A 20,382-nucleotide genomic window follows, 5' to 3' on the forward strand; every position below is an offset into this window, starting at 1 on the left:
AAAAAAAAAGAAGTGAACTATAACCAACAACCGCACTGGACAAAAACAGCATACAGAGCCATGAAATTTCACTCAAAATTTTTTCAACAGATAAATACACAACTCCAACATTACTACATCAAACATACACACTACATCACACTATAATGAGAATGATATTCAGTGACAGTACTGTGACAGACTCAGAACCAAACCCCCAAATAACGGTGTGATTGACTGTGTCCACAAACATCACAGTTCAAAAAATTGTCAAGTGTCGGTTTCACTGCATATAGATATAGCATCGGTTTAACAACATCAGAGGGAGGACGTGAATGTGTACAGTATATGCTGTCATGCCAGTGGAATAAAATGATAAAATAAACCCTATCGGATCAATAAAAGGTTCATACAGCACAAAACAGAAAGCCAAGCAATCACAGTGAGCCATAAAGTGTGTTACCACTGAGTGAAACATATCAAAATATTGTTTGTTTTTCTTTTTCGGGCATTGCATGTTTGAATCTGACTCTGGACTACTGCAAAAATATCTGTTTTGATATCATGAATTATAATCCCATTGTCACTGATAAATTCTGCAAAACATTAAGCTCTACAAATGTATAAAATAGTTAATATTCTTATTTCTTTAGGGACCTTTAATACGAAATGAAATTCACTGTGTTCTGTAAACTTTCATTCAGCATCAAACCCAGCTTTTAAAAGACTCTCTAGTACATGTGGGGTCAAATCTGAGTACTGACAAGCCGTGAACTTTAATGGTGGCAGATATTCTGGGAGCTGACATTCCTTCATGTTGACTTAAAATGAGCTTTTCCCATGAGCCCCAAAGAGCTCGTTTATGAGAAGTGATTGAGTGCAGCACATTCCCACCTATTCTTAGGGCATTACTCATGCCATGGGCCCCTGTAAATGACTGAAGGTGGACTCCCATCGCAGACTTTCATCTGGCCGTGGAGAGCAATGTATCTCATATTTCACACTAAAAGCCAATGACTAATAACATAATAGTAAAATTAAATATGGTCTGCTTAGGAGATGTCTGGAAATGTTTTGGAAATTAAACATGATCAGGACTTATGTCATACCGTACAATATTTCAGTCTTCACTTGAACCTGAAAACCTTTGGCGGTCCATCTAAAAAGTCAGCTGCATAACCTGAGCAACAGATCCTGGCAAAAACAGCGTCAGATAATTCACTCTACTCCCCACACACATTGCACTTTCAAAGCATTTGTTCATTCAAATTTAAAATGGACAAAATCACTTTGTTACATCCACTTTTAAACACCTACAAACAACTGTTTAAAAGCCAGACCATAACAAATGGAATGCTTATGAAAAGTCTCAAAGCTTGAAATGTGACTGTATAATTCACAACCCTTGATAATAAAGGAAACATGGCAAATAGAGTGTTAATAGAGAACTGTGCGGTTGATTACCACATCCTGAGCTAGATCCTAATGGCCTCAGAGAGCGTTTTTACTGGGCCCTCAGCGCCTCTGCGACAACCCTGACAACACTAGCGGATGACATGAGGACACAGCGTTTAATCGTTGTGTGTGTGTGTGTGTGTGTGTGTGTGTGTGTGTGTGTGTGTGTGTGGGTCTGAAAGACAGAATTAGCTCCGGCTTGTTATCTGTGGGAGAGAGCGGGAGTCAGATGTTTAAACCAGATATTCACAAGGCGGAAATAATACAGAAAAGATACAATCTTTCACTCCCAGGAAGAACTGAATATACAAACGACTCCAATCATATACTATACAGGACATATCTTTGGCATAAACAGTGAATCTATGGAGCCAAGGCATTCATTCTTATCAAACATCAGTGCTTTTAGAAAAACATACTGGAGATACAGTATGTTTATAATGGCCGTCAAAACCACATCTCTTCTTGAAGCCCGGTTTTATACAATATGGCTTAAAGTGTATGTATAAAAATAAATTTGCTATGTAACACAGCCCTGAGGGTTTTATTGTCCACCAGTATTCATGCTGTCGCCACACCCCCGTAAGGATGTGGGTCTCCATCAACAGCTCCGCTCTCGCTGGCTGAGAGTTACCTCATTTGAGATTGGCTGAATTCCACAGCAAGTGTCCTCTGGCAAGCAACACGGTCACTTCAGAAGCCTGTTTCCTGTACCACCACCCACAAAAAAATATCAAGTCTCCAACAAATATGGAGAATATTCTTCTCTTCCACATATGGAAGACTGAAGGGCCTGGTGCCACTGGGGCGGCTGGGCTGCGAGACCACGTGCTATTGGATCTTTCTCGACCCAATCCCTAATCTCATTGGCTCCTGTGGGACCCCCACTACAAGTCTCAGTGGTTCTTTTCCATCCAGTCCCAGCTTTCATCACTGTCCTTCCTGTTCTTTTCAGCCTCAATGATCTCTCTGTAGCGCCGGCGGAAGAATCCCATCTGTCAAAGAACGAGAGGAACAAAAATGGATTTTCTTGCTTGACTTCTGGATTTGATTTCACATAGCTTGTGAACGCAGCGTTATCCAGCAGCTGACTCTCAGGAGTGTCACTGAACGCATCACCAATGAGAGAGTTTATTAAAAACAGTCTCTTCTTCAAGCTGCATTAATACAATAATAACATGTGGTTTGAGCTATTATTATTGAGTTAAAATTGAGTTCATCACGACGGATTACAACATATCTTAGAGTTAAAAACATCTGGAGGTGGAAATGTATCCTGCAGTGAAACAAATAGAAAACAATGGATGTTTGATAGATAGGAAATGAATGTAAACCACCATGGGATGGTATGCTTTGAAAAAGTGCCGCCACTGCTGCAAAACATTCACAATTTGAAGTTAACAGGCTAAACCACACAAAGCCACAGGCATGGATGAAAGCAAATCAAACCTTTCCCTTTAGAAATGTGTTATTTCTATGGAAAAGTAATATTGCACCCAAATTTACATTTTACTTCCCAGCGTAACGTAAATGAGATATGAAAGGCTGGAGAGAGCAGTAGATTCTTAGTGTGTATCTAAACAAGGCAGCCACACTGGGATGATGCCTCTCTCACTATGACTCCATTCATTTATCTGCGTCTCACTACTTACGTTTATTGATACAGACCTGTACTCTCCTCAGGCATTTCCTGGAATGAGCAATACAGGACATGTGCTGCTCTTGTAAGTGGGGTTTATTTTGGCAAGGTCTGAGGACCTGGGGATCAGGGGGGGGGGGGGGGGGGGGGGGACCTACATTCCAAGGTTTCGCTGTGGTATTCCCGCCGGAAAATGAAGCAGCGAAAAAGAAAAGATGTTTTGTGCTAACAGGGCCTCTAGACATCAGTGTAATCGCCATTTCCCTTTTAGAGTCTTCTTTCATGTGAGTGGTATGATGTGAATGATTGTCCAGTCTGTGATTTGTCATTTTCATGGATGTTAAAGGCCCAAAGCGAGCTCTCCCCCCCACCTCTTCCCTCCAGCTGTCTCTGTACAACTGGATACTGTGCGGACACAACGCCTCTGGTTGTGACAAGTTTGTGACAACTATCTCTGACGCACTTCAAATATTGCTCGAGAAACAAGCAGTTTTGTGTCTTTTGTGTTTGTTGACGAATGAAAAATCACAGTCTGTGTTCATGCGTTGTTTACCTTCCAGAGTAGCACAGCTAACAGCAAAAAGATGAGGATTCCCACCAGCAGACTGATGGCAATGATCCAGCCGACTACGTAACCCTTCGGCTCCTGACTGTGGAGAGCATCGAAGACCAGCTGAAACACAACACTGTAGTCAGTCAGTGAGTCACACTCAAATACAACACACACACACACACACACACACACACACACACACACACACACACACACACACACACACACACACACACACACACACACAAGAGTAATCATAAAGTCATGTGCTGCTAATGATGCAATGCAGTGCAACAATAACTACCAAGACACATCGTTTTTCAGTCGCTTTAGCTGTGTCACTCTTGATTTGAAGAGTCGCTGCATGTAGTGAGTTTATTCTACACAGACCGCATTCAATCAATCAGTCGTGTCGTTCAGTAGAAAAGACAAAAACAGTCAAAGTCAATGTAGATTCAGAATCAGTGTTTACTGGACAAATATGCTCAAAATATTTTTCATCCACATGGTAAGTGCTCATTTTTAGCCAAGCTGGCAGCAAGGCTCAATGGATTGCAATGTCAGTCCGTCGGCTGGTCTACCACTTTGGTCCACACTGAAATATCCAAACAATAGAATGGATTGTCATGGATTTATTTTACAGGCATTCATGGTCTCCAGAGGACGAATCCTACCTACTTTGGTGATCCTCTGACTTTGCCCAGTACTATGATTATGACAAAAACCTGTAAAACTACCACCCCTAAAAGTCTCAGCTGTACTGTGTGTTTACTGCTACAAATGTTAGCCTCCTGACTTGCAGATGGTAAATTTGGTAAAAAAAAATGATAACCGCTAAACATAAGCATGTTATCATTGTCATTGTTTGTTAGCAAGCTGACATTAGCTTTAGTCCAGCCTAATAAAGGCGCTAGCATATCTGTAGGCCCTTTATGTCTTCATCACATCGTAGAGCTAGTCAGTAAGCTTGACCATCACTGTTTCATAATACACTGCTCTGTGTGTGCAATCTCAACACATCTTTATCTTATTAGGTCAGTGCTATTCAAAAAAAAAAAAATCATCCACCCCCTTTTTCATTTTGTAGCGTCACGCCTTTAAACGGTTCTGAGAGAAATCTCGGGAGGCTTGGCAACTCTTAAAAAAAATAGCCTGGTTCCACAATAAATAAGAGCTATTTAGGCTGTTTCCCATGACATGAATGAACACTGACCTGCTGTATAATCTGTCACTGACAGCAAACTCAGTTCACTTAACCCAATGCACACTGTAACGCTTAGCTAAAAGTGGAGGGAAGTCGTTTCCGCTGACAAAAACATAATAATTTAAAATCATTATTGTAATGGTAATTTTTCATGTAGTATATATTTCTACTTACTTAGTATATATTTCTACTCAGTATATCGTATTCATGCGTAAGTAATTTTGCTCTGAACTTTGTTGAACTTCACCGTGTCTCTGTTGTGCAGAAGAAGAGTTCTCCCTTGCCTGTTCACAAAGATAACTAACTGTGTTGTATGAGAATGCTCCACCACCAAGGCCTTTGGGCCGCTTGCTTTGGTTGCTGACCGTTTGTTTTTGAATGTTGTTCCTATCAGTCTGAGACCAAAAGTCTGAGACAGAAATGTCTGTAACATTGGCCATCGGCCCCCACCTTTGCTCATTCTGTATTAAGAAAGCTTGTTCACTTTTTTCTTGGTTCTTCCTCACTGAGACTGTACGCATTCTGTTGTGATGATTGAACCTTCTCTGCGCAGAGAATAAATACTTAAAAGACAACCTGGTTTTTGGTATCTTGTATTTCAGCATGAAAAGACTCACGCAAAGCGGGTATAGGAATTCTTTCCATTACATTTTCTATCTCCAGTATTTTGATTCTTACTTGATTATCATGACTTTCATTTATTTTGACAGTAAAATAATCACTTTGACTTTGTGCTTTGAAAAGTTGATTTGAATTTATTCAATACTTCTGGTCATATCCAACACAATTACACGGATCGCTTGAAATAATTTGCACTGAATCAACAGCGGTTTGACTTTAGTGAAATATTGCATTACTCTGCACCACAGCTAAGCCTGCTTTACTGTCAGCATTCAGGCCTTAAATGGAAAACATCACATTCACAGGGATCATAAAATAGATGTAGATATTTACTAATGGTCTCAAACAAAGGCAAATCATGTGTAATCTCCCAAATGTCAGATAAGCTTGCCTAATTTGTTACTGCAAACAACGCTGGGACAATTTCAGAAATGACTGAGGAATTCACTGCTTCAGTGGACAGTGCTGTAACATCCTTTGAACTTAAATGTGGCATGAGACGCCAGCTGTGAGCCAAGACAAAACCAAGCGGACAAGTGGAGATTAATCTCTGTTGAATAGTTTCCCAAATTAACACCTCCCCCTTACTCGTAGCTCTGGAATCCATGTAATGCATGCCGAGGCGCTTGTGTGTACAGGACAGATGAAAGATCGACTGGTCGTTGCACTCTGACTTTCCCAGTTTAACTTGCGCAATCAGATAATTCCAGGAATGTCAAATTGAATGTGAAGTTACTAAGTTTGTAACTTGCGTACTCGCAACAGAATCCTATAGATTTATGTCAGTTTGTTTACATGTCAAGGGAGATTAAAAAGTGAGCTTGTCGTTCTGCTGACAACCAGTCGGCTTGATGTGAGCGATACAACCAGGGACCACAAATCATACTTTCCAGTGTGTACTCTAGCCAGCAGGGATCCTGAGGGAAAAGGTAACTGTGTTTACTAAAACCTAGAAGGGGGGGGGAGGGTAAAGTAAGTGCTGAAAGAGCAGCATGGTATGGACATATTCATAGCAGGTCTGAATTTTCCGAGCACGTCTGAAGTTCAGGGTCAGCAGGGCTGCAGCCCCGGTCAGCAGCCTAATCACTTGAGAGGTCCCACTGCGAGCATGCTGGGTGCTCAATATAATCATCACATGTGATCTGGTGGGCCATTCAATCACTCAGCAAACAACAGAGGGGGGAGGGTCTGTCCTTGAGCACAGCTGAGGACCCCGAAAAGAGGCCGATAGAAGTGCCACCGTAGAGTATACCCACAGTCCTCAGCTGTTCTCTGGGCTCACAACAGCGGCTCACGCATTGTCTAACCACAGCACAATGGACTGTGCAGCGAAAGATACAAATATATATGCATGAAAAAAAATAATTTGGCTGTAAATATGTGTTATGTCACTGTCTGTAATGACCAAATAAATATTCTGCTTAGCCTCACGCTTCACTGCCTGCCCTTATAAATCCAGATTTAATGTTTTCAGGGTCATATTTCCTCCCCATGCTTTGGAGCTTTTACTGGTACAGGGTTGTCTCCCACATCACTTTTTAGTTTCAAAAACCGATCGATTTGGTGTCACTGCATCTGAAGGAACGTTAGCTAGCTGACAGTGGCACAACACGCTCGTCTCTACCTGATGATATCTGGTGATTGGCGTGGTGATATTCACTCGTCATTGAAATTATGCATTTTAATTGAACATTTTTTATTTATGTGAATTCTTGAGCACATTTAGATATAAAAATGACAAGCTTTGTAAAAAAAATAATTATATATATTTATATATATACTGTATATATATATATTTTTTTTTTCTTAATCTATCGAAATCATTCGGCAGTACATCCGTGGCACACTAGATGGCACTCTGAGGCCCACTGCTGGGCCCCGGCTGGGAAATAGCTGATGTCGGGTGTGGCGATAATTCTGTGGGTTTGTCATTGTAAGCAACTACTGTAAAATAGTGACCAACTGTTAAAATAAAAATATTGATAAGAGCTCCTTTAAGTAGTTTTTAAACACAGAAAAAGAACACCTGGTACCGGAAGCTGCTCGGCTAGATATCACGTAATTGTGATGTTAACTGTAGTTATTTTATGGGGCGACTGTGGCTAAGTGGAGAGCAGGGCCCCCGGCTCCGGCTCCACTAGACGCAAGTCGATGTGTCCTTGAGCAAGACACTTAACCCCAAAATTCCTCCTGTAGCTGTGCATACGGTATGATAGAATCTGAATTGTAAGTCGCTTTGGATAAAAGCGTCTGCTAAATGATTGTAATGTAATGTAATATGTGCCATAATTTACCTTTTTTGCATTCTGTCAAATTTGACTGAAATATTACAATTAATGTCGGTAGAGGGTGAATTCACTGTTAATAATGTACTCACAGAAATGTCGTCTGGCAGGCCATTTGGCACCTCCACTGCCCCGTCATTTACTTGCACGCTGCCCCTTGTCACAAACTGGATCACAGAGGAACTATCCTGTGGGTTGAGAGAGGGTGGATTACTGTTACGATTAGAATCACAACAACCTGCAACTGAATTTAACAAGCTTCTGACATGCTTCTTACCCTCTTGAGAATTTCAGTGTTGAGGAGAAGCTTCATATCTATGCTCAGAGCTTCCTCTTTTAACTGTGGGCCCAGACTGCAGGAGATCGTCATACAAGCTCTTCCAGGCCGGTCACAGTCCTTTTTAAAAAAGACAGAGAAGATGAAACAGAGAGTGGGAGAGAACAGGGGAAAGTGTGTGGGAGAGAGAAGCATGTATGATGAACAGATGCTGCACTGACTAAAAACAAAACAAAAAACATGGACCTTCACATGGGGCGACTCTCAGTGACCTCTGCAATGTCAAAGTGCACCGCGGGGGCTGCATACTTACTAAGACTTTGCGTCCTGATTTGGTGAAGAAGGCAAAGATGGAGTGGAAGATGCTCTCTCTGTCCTGGGGGACGGTGCACGGTGTCGGGTTCCTGTGAGGGGTGCAGTTCCCTCGGCCCTCGGCTACCTGAAACAGGACAGTGGGAGAGTTGTGTTGACTACATCTTGAATCAAATCTGATGAACACTGATGAAGACTTAGGTATAACAGAGTTTAGTTAACGTAGGATACGTGTCATTGTTGAGGAGGAAAGCAGGAGTTTGTCATGTTAATGTTGCAAAGATTTGGGGTTTGAAAGCAAAAATGTAAACATTAGCTCTTCAGTCACCTAAACTGGCCCAATCCCACTATTGTTATGAGCCTCCAGGGCTCAGAGGAAGTTCTCCCCAAAAAGAAGCCGTAACCCCCCCCCCCCAGCCAGATTTCCCATATGGAGTGATTTAGAGGTGTCTGGTTTACTGCCCAGCCCCCAGGGAACACTTCCCCTTTCCCCTCTCCTCAGTCCGACCTGAAGCTCGGGAGGTGGAAATCTCCTCTGTCCTTCCTCATTGTCTGCTCTGTTGCCACCCAGCATGTCTGAGCTTTTATTGCGGTGTTTTCTCATGTCCTGTCTTTCCGCTGCCGTTGCTGGTGTGAAGAATCGCAGGCTGCACTAACTTTTACCCTCACGAGAACAGAAAATTCACATTAAACAATGACGATTGAGGGATTTTGTGCAGAAAAACTTGTACGTATGGAGCAACAGTCGGGAACTTGTATATCATGTCTGAACAAATGGAGGTCTGTATAAAATGTAAGAATATCTGGCTATAAAATATACGTGTGCAACTGTCCGGTGTGCCACAGGCTAGACACGGTGTTAACAGCGTTAATGATGTGTATTTCCAGGCTGGGGATGGTACTGGGCAGTAGCCAGCTCTGCAGGTGTCCCATTCCCATTTCGTGCAAGCTGTCTGATCCCCTGAAAGTGATTCCAGATGGGCTCAAGGAGGGTGGGATACAGTGAACCCCGTCTGCCCATTCACAGTATACACAATTATCAGCTTGAGCTCCCCCATGATCTACCTCTATGAAAGGAGCAATGCAAGGGTTAAGAAAACATTTAAACCCAGTGGGAGGATTGTGTTTCTTTATCTAAATGCAAAATGTTGTGAAACTAAATGGTTGGCTAGCTTCAGTAGCAACGTCAACACGTTTGCTTTGCTTTTCACTGCCCCAGCGGTGCCTCACACTAAGCAAATTGGCCACGCCATGACAAAAAGCCCAAGGGTTTAGCAGCCGTCTGTCTCTACATAAAAGTGTCCTCTGAGGTGGACACAGGCAGCTGTGCCATGAAGAGAAGCTTAGGAGTATGCAGGATAAATGAGCTAAAAATACGGCTGCCTGCAGGCGAATAAACTAATAAATAATGATTTGGTCTAGATAAATAATGGAGATAGACTGCTGTTGGCATCCACCTGTGTTTCAATGATGTGGAACATGTCGGCTCCGCTGCCAGCCAGCCGGTTGGGTATCCTGATGTCCACAGTGGAGCCAGGCAACCTGCTGGGCCCCTTGTTTATGGCCTGGAACCACATCACAAGGAGACGAGAAAAGATGGAGACAAAGGGAAAGAAAAGTGAATATATAGAGAGTCATCTCCAAATACTAAAAATCCTACATGGCCTCTGCTAGCAGTACCTGAAAAGTGAGATTAAGAGGCTGAAAGTCACACTCCATGTCTTCCAACTGGACGAAGCGAGAGGCATCGATGTAGTTTCCGTACACAAAGGAGCTCGGTGTCACCACCCTGCAGATAACGGAGGGATTGAAAGATGATGCATTCACATTAACTATTTATTCCAATAACCTTAAAAATAGCCTCATGAACATCTCTGGCTTCAGTCATGTTATCAGCTGAACAGCAGAGATTCACTTAGCAGTTGAGATATGCGTCAGATGAGTCCAGCTTTGCTCTGAAGCCTCCCCTCACAAAGACAGACAGCACACACAGCAGCTTTATCAGATGTCAGACTTGTGCCGGATTTGGGCTGTTTTACATCTCTTTCCCTTCCCTGTGGAGCAGAGCTATGATAAAGCCTTCAGAGATAAGGCTTTTCAAGTTGACATGCTCCATACTGACAAAAAACACTCCCTCTCCTCCCAACAGCCAACAGATGGGAAACCAGTTCAAGCTGGTTTCAGCTTTAAGTTTGTATAATAGTAACGACGCCGTTATGGTTCGTCTTGTTCATACCCAGTAATAGTCGTGTCGGTCTCATGAACCAGAGGGATGGACAGATCCAAGCTGTTGTCAGAGAGGTTGTGCTCAGGATTGGCGCTGCAACAAACAAGGAACAGTTACCGTAAGTTATTCAGTCATTTTGTAAATCAATTCATTTACGGTATACAAGATGAAACTCCACAAAACTGCATTTTGCTCTACAGGGCATAAAGTTGGGCACATTTAAGGGGATTCATAATTTAATTCACAGGTAACAAAAAAAACTATTGTTATGCACTAACATGTGAGACTCTTAAGACTTACCTTTTTGCTTGAACTAAGAACTGTAATGTGTCATTTTCCCCAGAGAGCTGACTCGTGTCAAAAATCACTGCAAAATGATACTGGGGAGAAAAAGAGAGAATAAACCAGGGGTTCTGCAACCAATGCAATTCTGACATTATGCAATTAGTTCTCTCTTGTTTTGAGCTACCTTAGTCTGCGCTCTCATGAAGGGAAATCCCACGCTGCATTTGAGGAAGTCCAAATCAACAAGTCCACAGGAAATACCCTTCTCTTCCTGCAAAAAGACAGATAGACAGAGAGTGAGAGGAGGAGATAAAGTCAGACAGACTGGAGACAGAGTGGGAGACAGTCACAGTGATACAAGTCACAAAGAGGAAGACAAAGTAGACTGTGATAGGGAACACTCAGTTTTGATAAGTTACCGAGCAAAAAAGACTCAGCAAAGGCTTTGGGTGGTAAAATAAATGCAAATATCATAGATAACGTAATTGACTACATATGCACGGCGAAAAGCAACAGTATAACCTCTACTGCAGCTTTAAAAACACACAGGGACACACACACACACACACACACACACACCTGCCAACATATACAGCAAGATCAAAGTGTATTGTTAGAAATAGACCTTCTATATGTAAAAGAATAGGTACTCGTTTTTTTATTGAAGTTCTAAATTAGGTTAAACGAAGAATGTACAAAGCAGTGATGGCACACACACATCTGAGCGGGTGGGTAATTGGACAACCTCCAGGCTGCGTGTTTGGAAGCTTGTCTAAACAACATGGAGCTTCACCGGCTGCGCTGTGTAAACACTCGGGCCTTGACCCGACGAGGAGTAAGAATTCTTTTAGCGAGAGTTCACAAAGAGGCTGTCGGCTGAGCTCGTGTGCTGGGAGCATAAAAGAGGGCAGAAATTATTCACGACTAAGTTTTGAAAAAAAAAGACAGACTATAGCGCTCCTGGAACATTCAGCAGGGGGCTTAAGGTAAGTCATACAAAACGTCTGCATGCGTCGGCTGCTGTCCAGTTTGGGCTTGTGTTTATAACATGTTTCCAAAAGAGATAAAGAAAAGAGGTGGGAAGGTTGTGTCTCTGCTGACATATTTAAAGGTAGACATCCATCCACAGTATCATCCACACCGCCATGCCCCTTATTCAGCAAATTCCCAGTGTAAATCCAGGGTGTGGCTGTTCCCTCCATCTTCATTGAGTCAGCTTAAATAAGCAGCGCTGCCCTTTGCATGGAGACTATGGCGAGCCCTGTAGGGGGAGGTTGGGACCCCAGCACAACTGGCAATGATGGAATTTCCTCTATTTCCTGTATTCCTTCATGAAGCTGCGCAAACACTGCCTGCCCCATGGGGCTGGGCAGGATTGGGGAAGTCAGCCTGTTTACCCATCATCCACCTGGCAGCTCTTGAGAGAGAGCAGAGCACTCAGACATATGGCCTGTTGTGCCTCCACGGGGAGAAAAGTGACAAAGTGTGTTTGTTCAGCACTTCTTCACTTTCTTTCTCTTGTCTTTCTCTGTCGGGAACAAATACACGCTGGGATTTTCACAAATGGCAGGCCCACTAAACATCACCAGGATTGTTTACCGTGCTTTAGTGTCAGCTGAAGCCTCTGCTGGAGTAGAACATTAGTGTGGATGACAACACACAGAAAGCCCATTTTCTCCATGTCTCTTTATGTCGCCATCCACTTTGGTATTTATACATTTGGCTCTACTTTGGTCTACCTTTTCCAAGTCAGTGTCATTGCCTGCTTTCCACATAGGTATGAAGATTAAGATCTACCATTGGCTTACATAGCATGTGCAAAGCTGCATCCCCTCAGACAAGAAAGCCAGTGATTCGTATATTCTTAGGTTTGAAGGACCACTGACAATTCACAACTTCACACATTTCACAGTTGCATTCCCACTTTCTGGACTCTGGACTGAAGTATTCAGATCCACTTTTTAAGTAAAAGTAGTAATGCCAAACAATAATAATACTCCATTACAAGTAAAAGTCCTGCATTCAAAATGTCACTAATTAACAATAAAGAAGTATTATCAGCAAAATGTACTTAAAGTATAAAAAGTATTCATTCTGCAGAATGGCCCCTTTCAGAGTGGTGGATATATACACTGATTATAAAATGTGAAATTTAGCATACATTTGTTAAATTGTGACATCGTGTATGTCATTATTGTACAAACACCCATAAATAATGTGGTGTTGATTTCAAATATCACCCTGCCTAACAACCCAAAAACTCGTATTTTAATACTACGAACTTTATAATTAGATTGCAGTGTGGTTTTACCTAATAAATCATACTATTTAGAGGCAGGTAGGTTTGTGTGTAAAGTCATAATCTGCAAAGTAAAGCAAAACTATGGCTTTCAGGTAAATGTGGAAGTGGAGGTACGATATTGACCTCTGAAATGGAGTGGGGTAGAAGTATAACCCACTGGCACAAAACATCTGCTACAAAAAAAAAAGAGCTAGAACTAACAATTCAAGCATTTCAGAGAAAAAAAAACAGAAGCCGGTGTCTGTGGATCCCACGGGAGTGAAGGCAGTGCTCCTGACACCAATTCACCTCCACAGCTTTCTGACAGCTTGTGTTGCAAGAACAACAGACAGATAACACACCCCACTCTCAAATATGAGGGGGGAGCACAAGTTCACGCTTCGCTCACTGGAGAAAAAGCCTCAGGGGAGGATTGGAAGCTTAACCTAAACTTTACAAAAAGGGGTCACATCACCACCTTGGACTTCGCCAGTAGTAATTAAAAGTGTCTCAAAGAGCATACGGCAGTAAATCTGCTCGGTTTCCTCTTTGTCATCTCTTCATGCTGTTCACTTCCTGCTCCCTTTGTGCAGTGGGCCACCCTGACTTATCAGGTTCCAGAGCAAAATGAGCCTCTGTGGCTGCTGGTAACCTGATACTTAATTAGCTCATTAGATTAGCTATGAAACTCAAACTGAAACACTGTTTTTCTAATATTTGCCTGCAGCATGTGTTCTATTTTAATTCAATTCCAGCTTTGTTGTTTTAAAAAAAAAATCATGTCACAGGTTATGTGCCTTAAAGAGATGATCTTATCCATCACAGGGGAGCAAAACCCAGCTGGAGGATAAACACAAGGTCCATTATGAGGGCAAAAGCCTTCATGATGGATGTTGTCCTCCCTAACATCTGCTGAGCCTGTGCAAGCTCGTGTCAGAGCGCTCTGACTGACGTGGCGTCTTTTTTCAGCTGCGAGCGGACCCGCTGGCCTCTTTGCAACAAGCGAGCGAACAGACGTGTGCAGAGGCAGCGGTGGCCGCTGTGAAACCCATCCACATGCAGCACGGCGTGGAAAATCTCCCAGGTATAATGTGGGGATGGCAGTGGGTAGACATTTCTTTAACAGAGACAGAATGATGAAATAGTTTTCTGCTCGAGGTCAAAGAGTGGGAGGAGCAGACCCGATCAGTATCCTCATGAAGGTCAGCCATAAATCCTCATTTTACATACCTGCATTAAATATGGCCCCCCCCCCCCCCTTTTTTTTTTTACATGAGTAATGCGATTTGAACGGCACATAAGTCAAGCTTATGGGAATATGAGGTATGTATGTTCTGATTTGTTCTCATGCACACAGCTCATACGTTGTTGACATGGTGTGTCTGCCTTGAATAAGTCAGAGAAGCGTGTGACAGGTCAGCCAGAGGAGCTGTGAGATGGGACAGCTGCTGCTGCTGCTGCTGCTGGGCCTCTCCTGCTCTTCATCCTGTCCTCTTGCAGGCCTGTCTTTTTGTATGCTTCACTGTTTAGACTGCGCTCTTGACATTGAATCAGGAGTCTGAATCTTTCGGAAAATGTACGTCTCAGTTGAAAACTGATGATATTCAGCCGATACGTATGTAAAATAAATGTGGTCCACTTCATCCACAACTTTTCAGCCAAACAGCCAAATACATTTCAGAAACAAACATTGTGCACTTCATTAAACAAACAGCCGATACTTCAACAGCAACAAGAGTAACAGACCTTCTGCCAGAAGTTGATGTAGAAAACGTCTCTGGAGAAGTTGAAGTAGATGTTGGTGTCGTAGGCGTCGTCCCCAGCGTTAGAGATGGTCAGGTTCAAAGAGACATTCTTCACTCCTCCGAGGGCCAAATGGGGTATGCTATGAAACCTGATGGGAACATAAAATAAACAATGCATGTTAGAGAATAAACAAGCTTCTTATGACAACTGTGGCATGTCACAGGAGGAGCAGTAAGCAAAGATTTATATCAACATCAAATCTAAGTTTGTCTTATTTTGAAATCTTTGCTTTAAAAGTTAACAAAGAGTGGCCTTACAATTCTTGTTTTTCAGGCTAAAACAAAGAAGATGTAAAACTACTGCTCCCCATGACACACACATGCTGTCACTAAATGTACAAAGAGCAAAAGATACACAATAAAAAGAAAGGGAACTCCCTAAGTATGGAAAAACCTATGGATATCCTCCAAGCATGCGTCATGGTTCCACTACCCACACCCACATGGCCTATGACGACAGCTTGCTTCCTCAGGACTGAAGAAACAGACAGAGAATGAATCTAAACTGTTGAGGAAGTCGACGTTTTTTACCCAGAGAGCAACAGTTTCCCGTGAAGCCTCAGGTCTGCAGCACAGTCGTCTGACAGGCAGTTCTTCTCGAACCAAGTCTAGAGAGGAAACAGTAAAGTACACAGTTCATCTGACATCACACACACAACACATTAACTCCACATTCAGACTAGGGGGCAGTATTGTGTTGTTGATGAAGCTATCCAGTAGATTTCTTTTATCTGGGAAGGACGCAATCTTTACTCTTTCTGGTCTCTCTTTAATCAGTCAGAGGATGGTCTTTGGTTTCAGGCTAAATCATGAAAGGAAACTTAAGTCAAGCGGTAAAGTTCGATGTAACGTTGATGAGCTTCAGATAAATGGATTCTGTAGGTGCTGAAAGGGGCAAATCCCTCCGTTTTTTAAGAAGTGCAGACAGTGGGGAAACACATGTGGGGCAGGTTAGAGGTGGTCGCAAAGAAAATAAATGAATCTGTCTTTTTGGATTTCACTCAAGAAAAGCTAACACAGACAATAATAAGCTGGTAACCCACACCAAATCATTATAACCTCAATTTGGGCTATTTCCTTCATTTCTTCCGTGGTCTAAGGGAAGAAAAAAATGTATTCTTTATAATCAATTGAAGAGATGAATTATAATCTGAATTAGTTGAAAATAACTGCTATGTTAGAGTGATCATCCTTTTATCCTCATCAGCTGCAGCACGCCTGAACCAAAGCATTACCATCAAAGATGATGCGGTATCTGAACAATTTATCAAAATAAATCAAAACGAAATGAAAAGAGGTTTAAATGAAACAGCAACACATTCTCCGTGATGCTCATTTTCTTGCTCAGAACAATGAATTATGTACTTCATTGTGGGGCCAGAATGTTATTTTTCTTCATTGATAACAACTTTAATCATCCATTGTATATCAAAGTCCAACCACAGGAAAATAAAAGTCCAATGATCAGTGTACATTTTGAATTATCACCCTCCTCCGCACCACCATATTAAGATCTTTTTCTCTGGTAACTTACTGTCACCACAGAAAATCAGACATTGAGAAGCCCTGAAACCCTTGGCACCTTAACATAAGATAATTACTACTTACATCTATTTAAACAATATTGATCCCAAACACCATATCATTTCATCTCAAAGTTTTACCTCGTTCCTCGCTGCGATCTCGTTTCCTTTCCTCCATCGTAGCACAGGAGTGAGCGCGGGCAGGTCTCGCTCCTGGTGTCCCGACAGCACATGCCTCCCCAGGCTGTAGGCCACCTCGAACGTGATGGCTGTGAACACGTCCTTCACATCTTTCTGCACAGAGCACAAACAACAAGGCCACAAAACTATTCAAACTAATGTGAAACCTCAAAGAAATAAGTGTCATGCGACAGCCTGGGCGATTATGGTAATTGAACATCTTTCTCCAATTGACGACTGGCACAAAGACTGATTACACTGCAGATTATCATACAGTCTGGATGTGATGTTATCGCTGTAATCACTGTGCGAAAGATCCACAGGGTTAAACGCAGATGTAATTATACTGATAAACCACAAAATTATCTGAATTGGTTTAAATAGACGAGAGAAACGCTCTCTGATTAATTACAATTTCTTTATTGTCATTATGCTGAAAGTAGTAAAAGCAGGGCCACCACTAGCTTTCCAGCAAAGGAAACACATGGATCGTTTTTTTAACCTGTTGGCACTGCCTCTGAGAGATATCTTTGCGTTTTTGGCGGCTCCATCTGAGACCACAAATGAAGAGTTTGATTTGGCATCAGGTTTGGAAACAATACAGACGGAATGAAAACAGAGAGCTAAATGTGCTCAAATCCCATATCTTCATTAGATGACAGCGCTGAAAGACGTACATGGGAAAAGCAGATACTGATCTCTTCTGTCCATTGCAGTTAAACTCAACTCTTTGAAGGCGGCTTGGTGGGATCTTAGTGTCTAAAAGCTGCAGCAGAAACACACAAGCTCCATGCAACCTGTATCCCTGTGCCCAACTGATGTCCACCAACATGGAGACAAACCCACAATGCAAACACAAAGGGCTTCCCTGTGTTTTCCGGTGGTCACTTAGGCCACTCGTTCTTTCGCACTTTCTCCCTTCGGTCCATTATCGCAGCATTTTCCAGTGGGCACCCACCCATCCTCTTTCCTCAGGCAGGCACTGGGCCAGTCTGGGCTTTGAATACATCACCAGTTGAGCGCACACCCAACTCATCAACAGTGAGAGAGTTAGAGCAGGAAAGAGTCGACGTTAGTGCAGGACATGAATAGACATTTGGGAAATGGTGCTGCGCACAGATAAAGACATGGACCAGAAAAAAATCAGTTTGTAGAGATATTCTGTCGTTCTTTGATTGGCTCTACCACTGATAGTTGAAAATGTATTTTTAATATCATCTAATCGTGACTAATCAATTAAAAAACAAAGAAAAACAGCACATAGTTAGAGAATCATTTTGTCAATCAAATAATCCACAAACTGCTTTCAGCTCTAATTGAAAATGACAACATTATTTGGCCAGTATTGGTCAGTAGAAAGGCTGAGGCAGGAGGTTGACCTCACATCCTTCACTGGACTGCAGTTCATGCCTCATTAAACTTATAGAGACCGTGTTGTTCCAGTAGTATGTCGGCTCAGCTGGGAGGTAACACGACACAATGTTGTAGTCAGTGCTGGAATACTATGTGAGGCACCAGCGAAGCCCTCGGCCTCAACAGCCATTAAAGCAGAATGCTTGAAATGGCCCCTGTCCACTGGCCTCTGAGTGAACTGACCCCCTGAGACTTGACTGCCACAAACTCACACCGCTTATCTCACATTTTCAGAAAGCCACAGGAGAACTTGGGGACATAACGACCTGAAATCAAACGCGGCGTTTTTGAACAATCTCATGCTTAAAGAGTGTCTTTTATGCAAGTAAACAGGCATAATCTTTCCATTAAACTAGTGTGCTCTGTTCTTTTTTTAAACAGAGCATCTATTATTGTGCACGTACAGGGTCACTTTCCTCTTGAAACACCGCTGACTGACTGGAGAGCTCTCAGGACTCACAGCAAGCTCACATTAGAAGTGCCGGAGGCTTGTCCGGTAACACTTGGCCTCAGCTTTTACTATCCCTTGATCAATGCTGCCAATTGCCCCACCCGTGTCCACACCCCAGGCCCAGTCACCTACTCACTCCTGATCCTGCCTTTAATTCCTGTATTTATGGAACAGAGGAGTTCCTGCGCTCCAGCTGAGAAAGACACAGGCTTGTGTTTACTGCCTGCTACCTATAACTTTATGGAAAGAAACGCAACAACTGTTCCTTACATGCTGGTGAAGCAAAGGCTTCCACTGTGTTAATTTAAATATAGAGGCTGCAGGGTGGGCCAATGAACGTGGACATATAAAACTACAGGTTAATATCAGTTTCTGCGTGTTTTAAAGCAATAGTATACGGCATTTGAAAGAAGAAATAAAACATTTGTCCTCTTAGAAATGAAATAAAATACAAATACATGTTTTCACTTATTTACACAGTGGTTGTATGTTGTGTGGGTTTGATGCACATACTTCTTGTGTTTTTCCTTGCTTGGTTTTGTTATTTACTTGTGTTCTCTTCATATATTGTGTTGTATATTCTAGCATTATGTACATAATTTACATCTTACATAGTCCTTCATTTACATTTACAAAAATCATTTATTTCTAATTTTCTTATATTTCTTTATTCTTAAATAAGAGCAACTGTAACGTACCAATTCACCTCCGGGATTAATACATTATTTCTGATTCCAGATGGTTCCAGATCTCTGAATGTCCAACACAAGTTGTTCAAGAGTTTCAAACAGGTCTGACGCTGTGCTCAGTCTATTTCACTCCTGAACATTGTGGATGTCACGTTCCTATAGCTAGCTAGTTACATAGATACACCTATGTATTGACAGGACAATGGCGACAAGCGTGAATGAAATGGATGCAGCTTTGGAGGTTGCTGTCATTCGGCATAGAGAAATAACACACCCAATATGCATATTTCTTTGATAATTGTGAGAACTGCTCCTCGCTTCCACGGTGACTGTAAAGTACGTCAGCAAGATGAATAGATCAGTCATTTAGTCTGATTATCAGGTAGTTTTAGTAAACGGGGGTATTTCTGTCTGTTTTGATACTGGGAGGTTTCAAATATTAAACATAGTGGCTTTAAACACGATGAAGGATTTTTGTTTTCACAGTGTCCTTTGAGTCGGAAATACTGCCAATAAGAAAAGGTAAATTTCCATCACGGCCACTTAAAAATATTCTGAACCCTCTCATCATCCCATGGACAAAATCTCTTATTAATGGTTTCAGTCACGCTGCAGAGATGCCAGCGAACTCAGCAGGAAGCAACTGTTTTCCAGCAGTTCACACCACATTTTGGAAACTGTAAATTCTCAACTATAGGACCAAAAGAAACTACATGTTACAGCAGTTGCAATCTTTTATGACACACTTGATACAAAGTCTTCCTCCCTGATATGCATTTTCCAATTAACTCACAGGACGAAGGACAGCTGGCCATTACGTATATATTTTGAAAGAAAACAACTGGGATTCAAACCTTCACCTACAACAGCCCCTCTCTGTGGAACAAGGTCTTTGCCAATATACTATCTCGGTGTTTATGTTCACACTCAGGACCCATTTATTTGGTACCGCAGAGCATGCCTCCCACCTTACCATCCATTCTTTCCCCTTCATTTCCCTTTCTGCTGCCTGTATGACTCTTTCCCACACATCTGTGCTCCATGCATGCATGTTTTAGGAGCAAAAATACTGCTACCGTGTGAATTCATCTGACTTTACTGAACATATAGATTTCACCCTGAACACTGGTTGAGCTTTACTCCAGTTATACTCTTGTGTTGCAAGCTCTGACATCTCGCATGTTAATCTGATCAACAAGATGG

At 42.2% G+C, this 20,382-nt stretch overlaps 1 protein-coding gene across 1 annotated transcript in view; it reads right to left on the reverse strand.

Moving 5' to 3' along the window:
• Window positions 1-61: 61 nt before the first annotated feature.
• Window positions 62-20,382, reverse strand: part of itga9 (integrin, alpha 9) — a 46,747-nt gene continuing 26,426 nt past the window's right edge. Inside the window, exons 16-28 of the mRNA XM_076076666.1 lie at window positions 16,588-16,740; window positions 15,455-15,531; window positions 14,865-15,012; window positions 11,022-11,108; window positions 10,853-10,932; window positions 10,562-10,645; window positions 10,006-10,114; window positions 9,783-9,890; window positions 8,327-8,452; window positions 8,014-8,133; window positions 7,829-7,924; window positions 3,627-3,746; window positions 62-2,429 (exon numbers count right to left, since the gene is read on the reverse strand). Of these exons, the coding sequence (XP_075932781.1) occupies window positions 2,331-2,429; window positions 3,627-3,746; window positions 7,829-7,924; window positions 8,014-8,133; window positions 8,327-8,452; window positions 9,783-9,890; window positions 10,006-10,114; window positions 10,562-10,645; window positions 10,853-10,932; window positions 11,022-11,108; window positions 14,865-15,012; window positions 15,455-15,531; window positions 16,588-16,740 (1,407 nt within the window). The 3' untranslated portion in view covers window positions 62-2,330. The remainder of the gene's footprint in view (window positions 2,430-3,626; window positions 3,747-7,828; window positions 7,925-8,013; window positions 8,134-8,326; window positions 8,453-9,782; window positions 9,891-10,005; window positions 10,115-10,561; window positions 10,646-10,852; window positions 10,933-11,021; window positions 11,109-14,864; window positions 15,013-15,454; window positions 15,532-16,587; window positions 16,741-20,382) is intronic.

The sequence above is a fragment of the Anarhichas minor genome, unplaced genomic scaffold (assembly GCF_050575085.1).
Source record: "Anarhichas minor isolate MPS153535 unplaced genomic scaffold, ASM5057508v1 ptg000058l, whole genome shotgun sequence".
Taxonomy (NCBI): domain Eukaryota; kingdom Metazoa; phylum Chordata; class Actinopteri; order Perciformes; family Anarhichadidae; genus Anarhichas; species Anarhichas minor.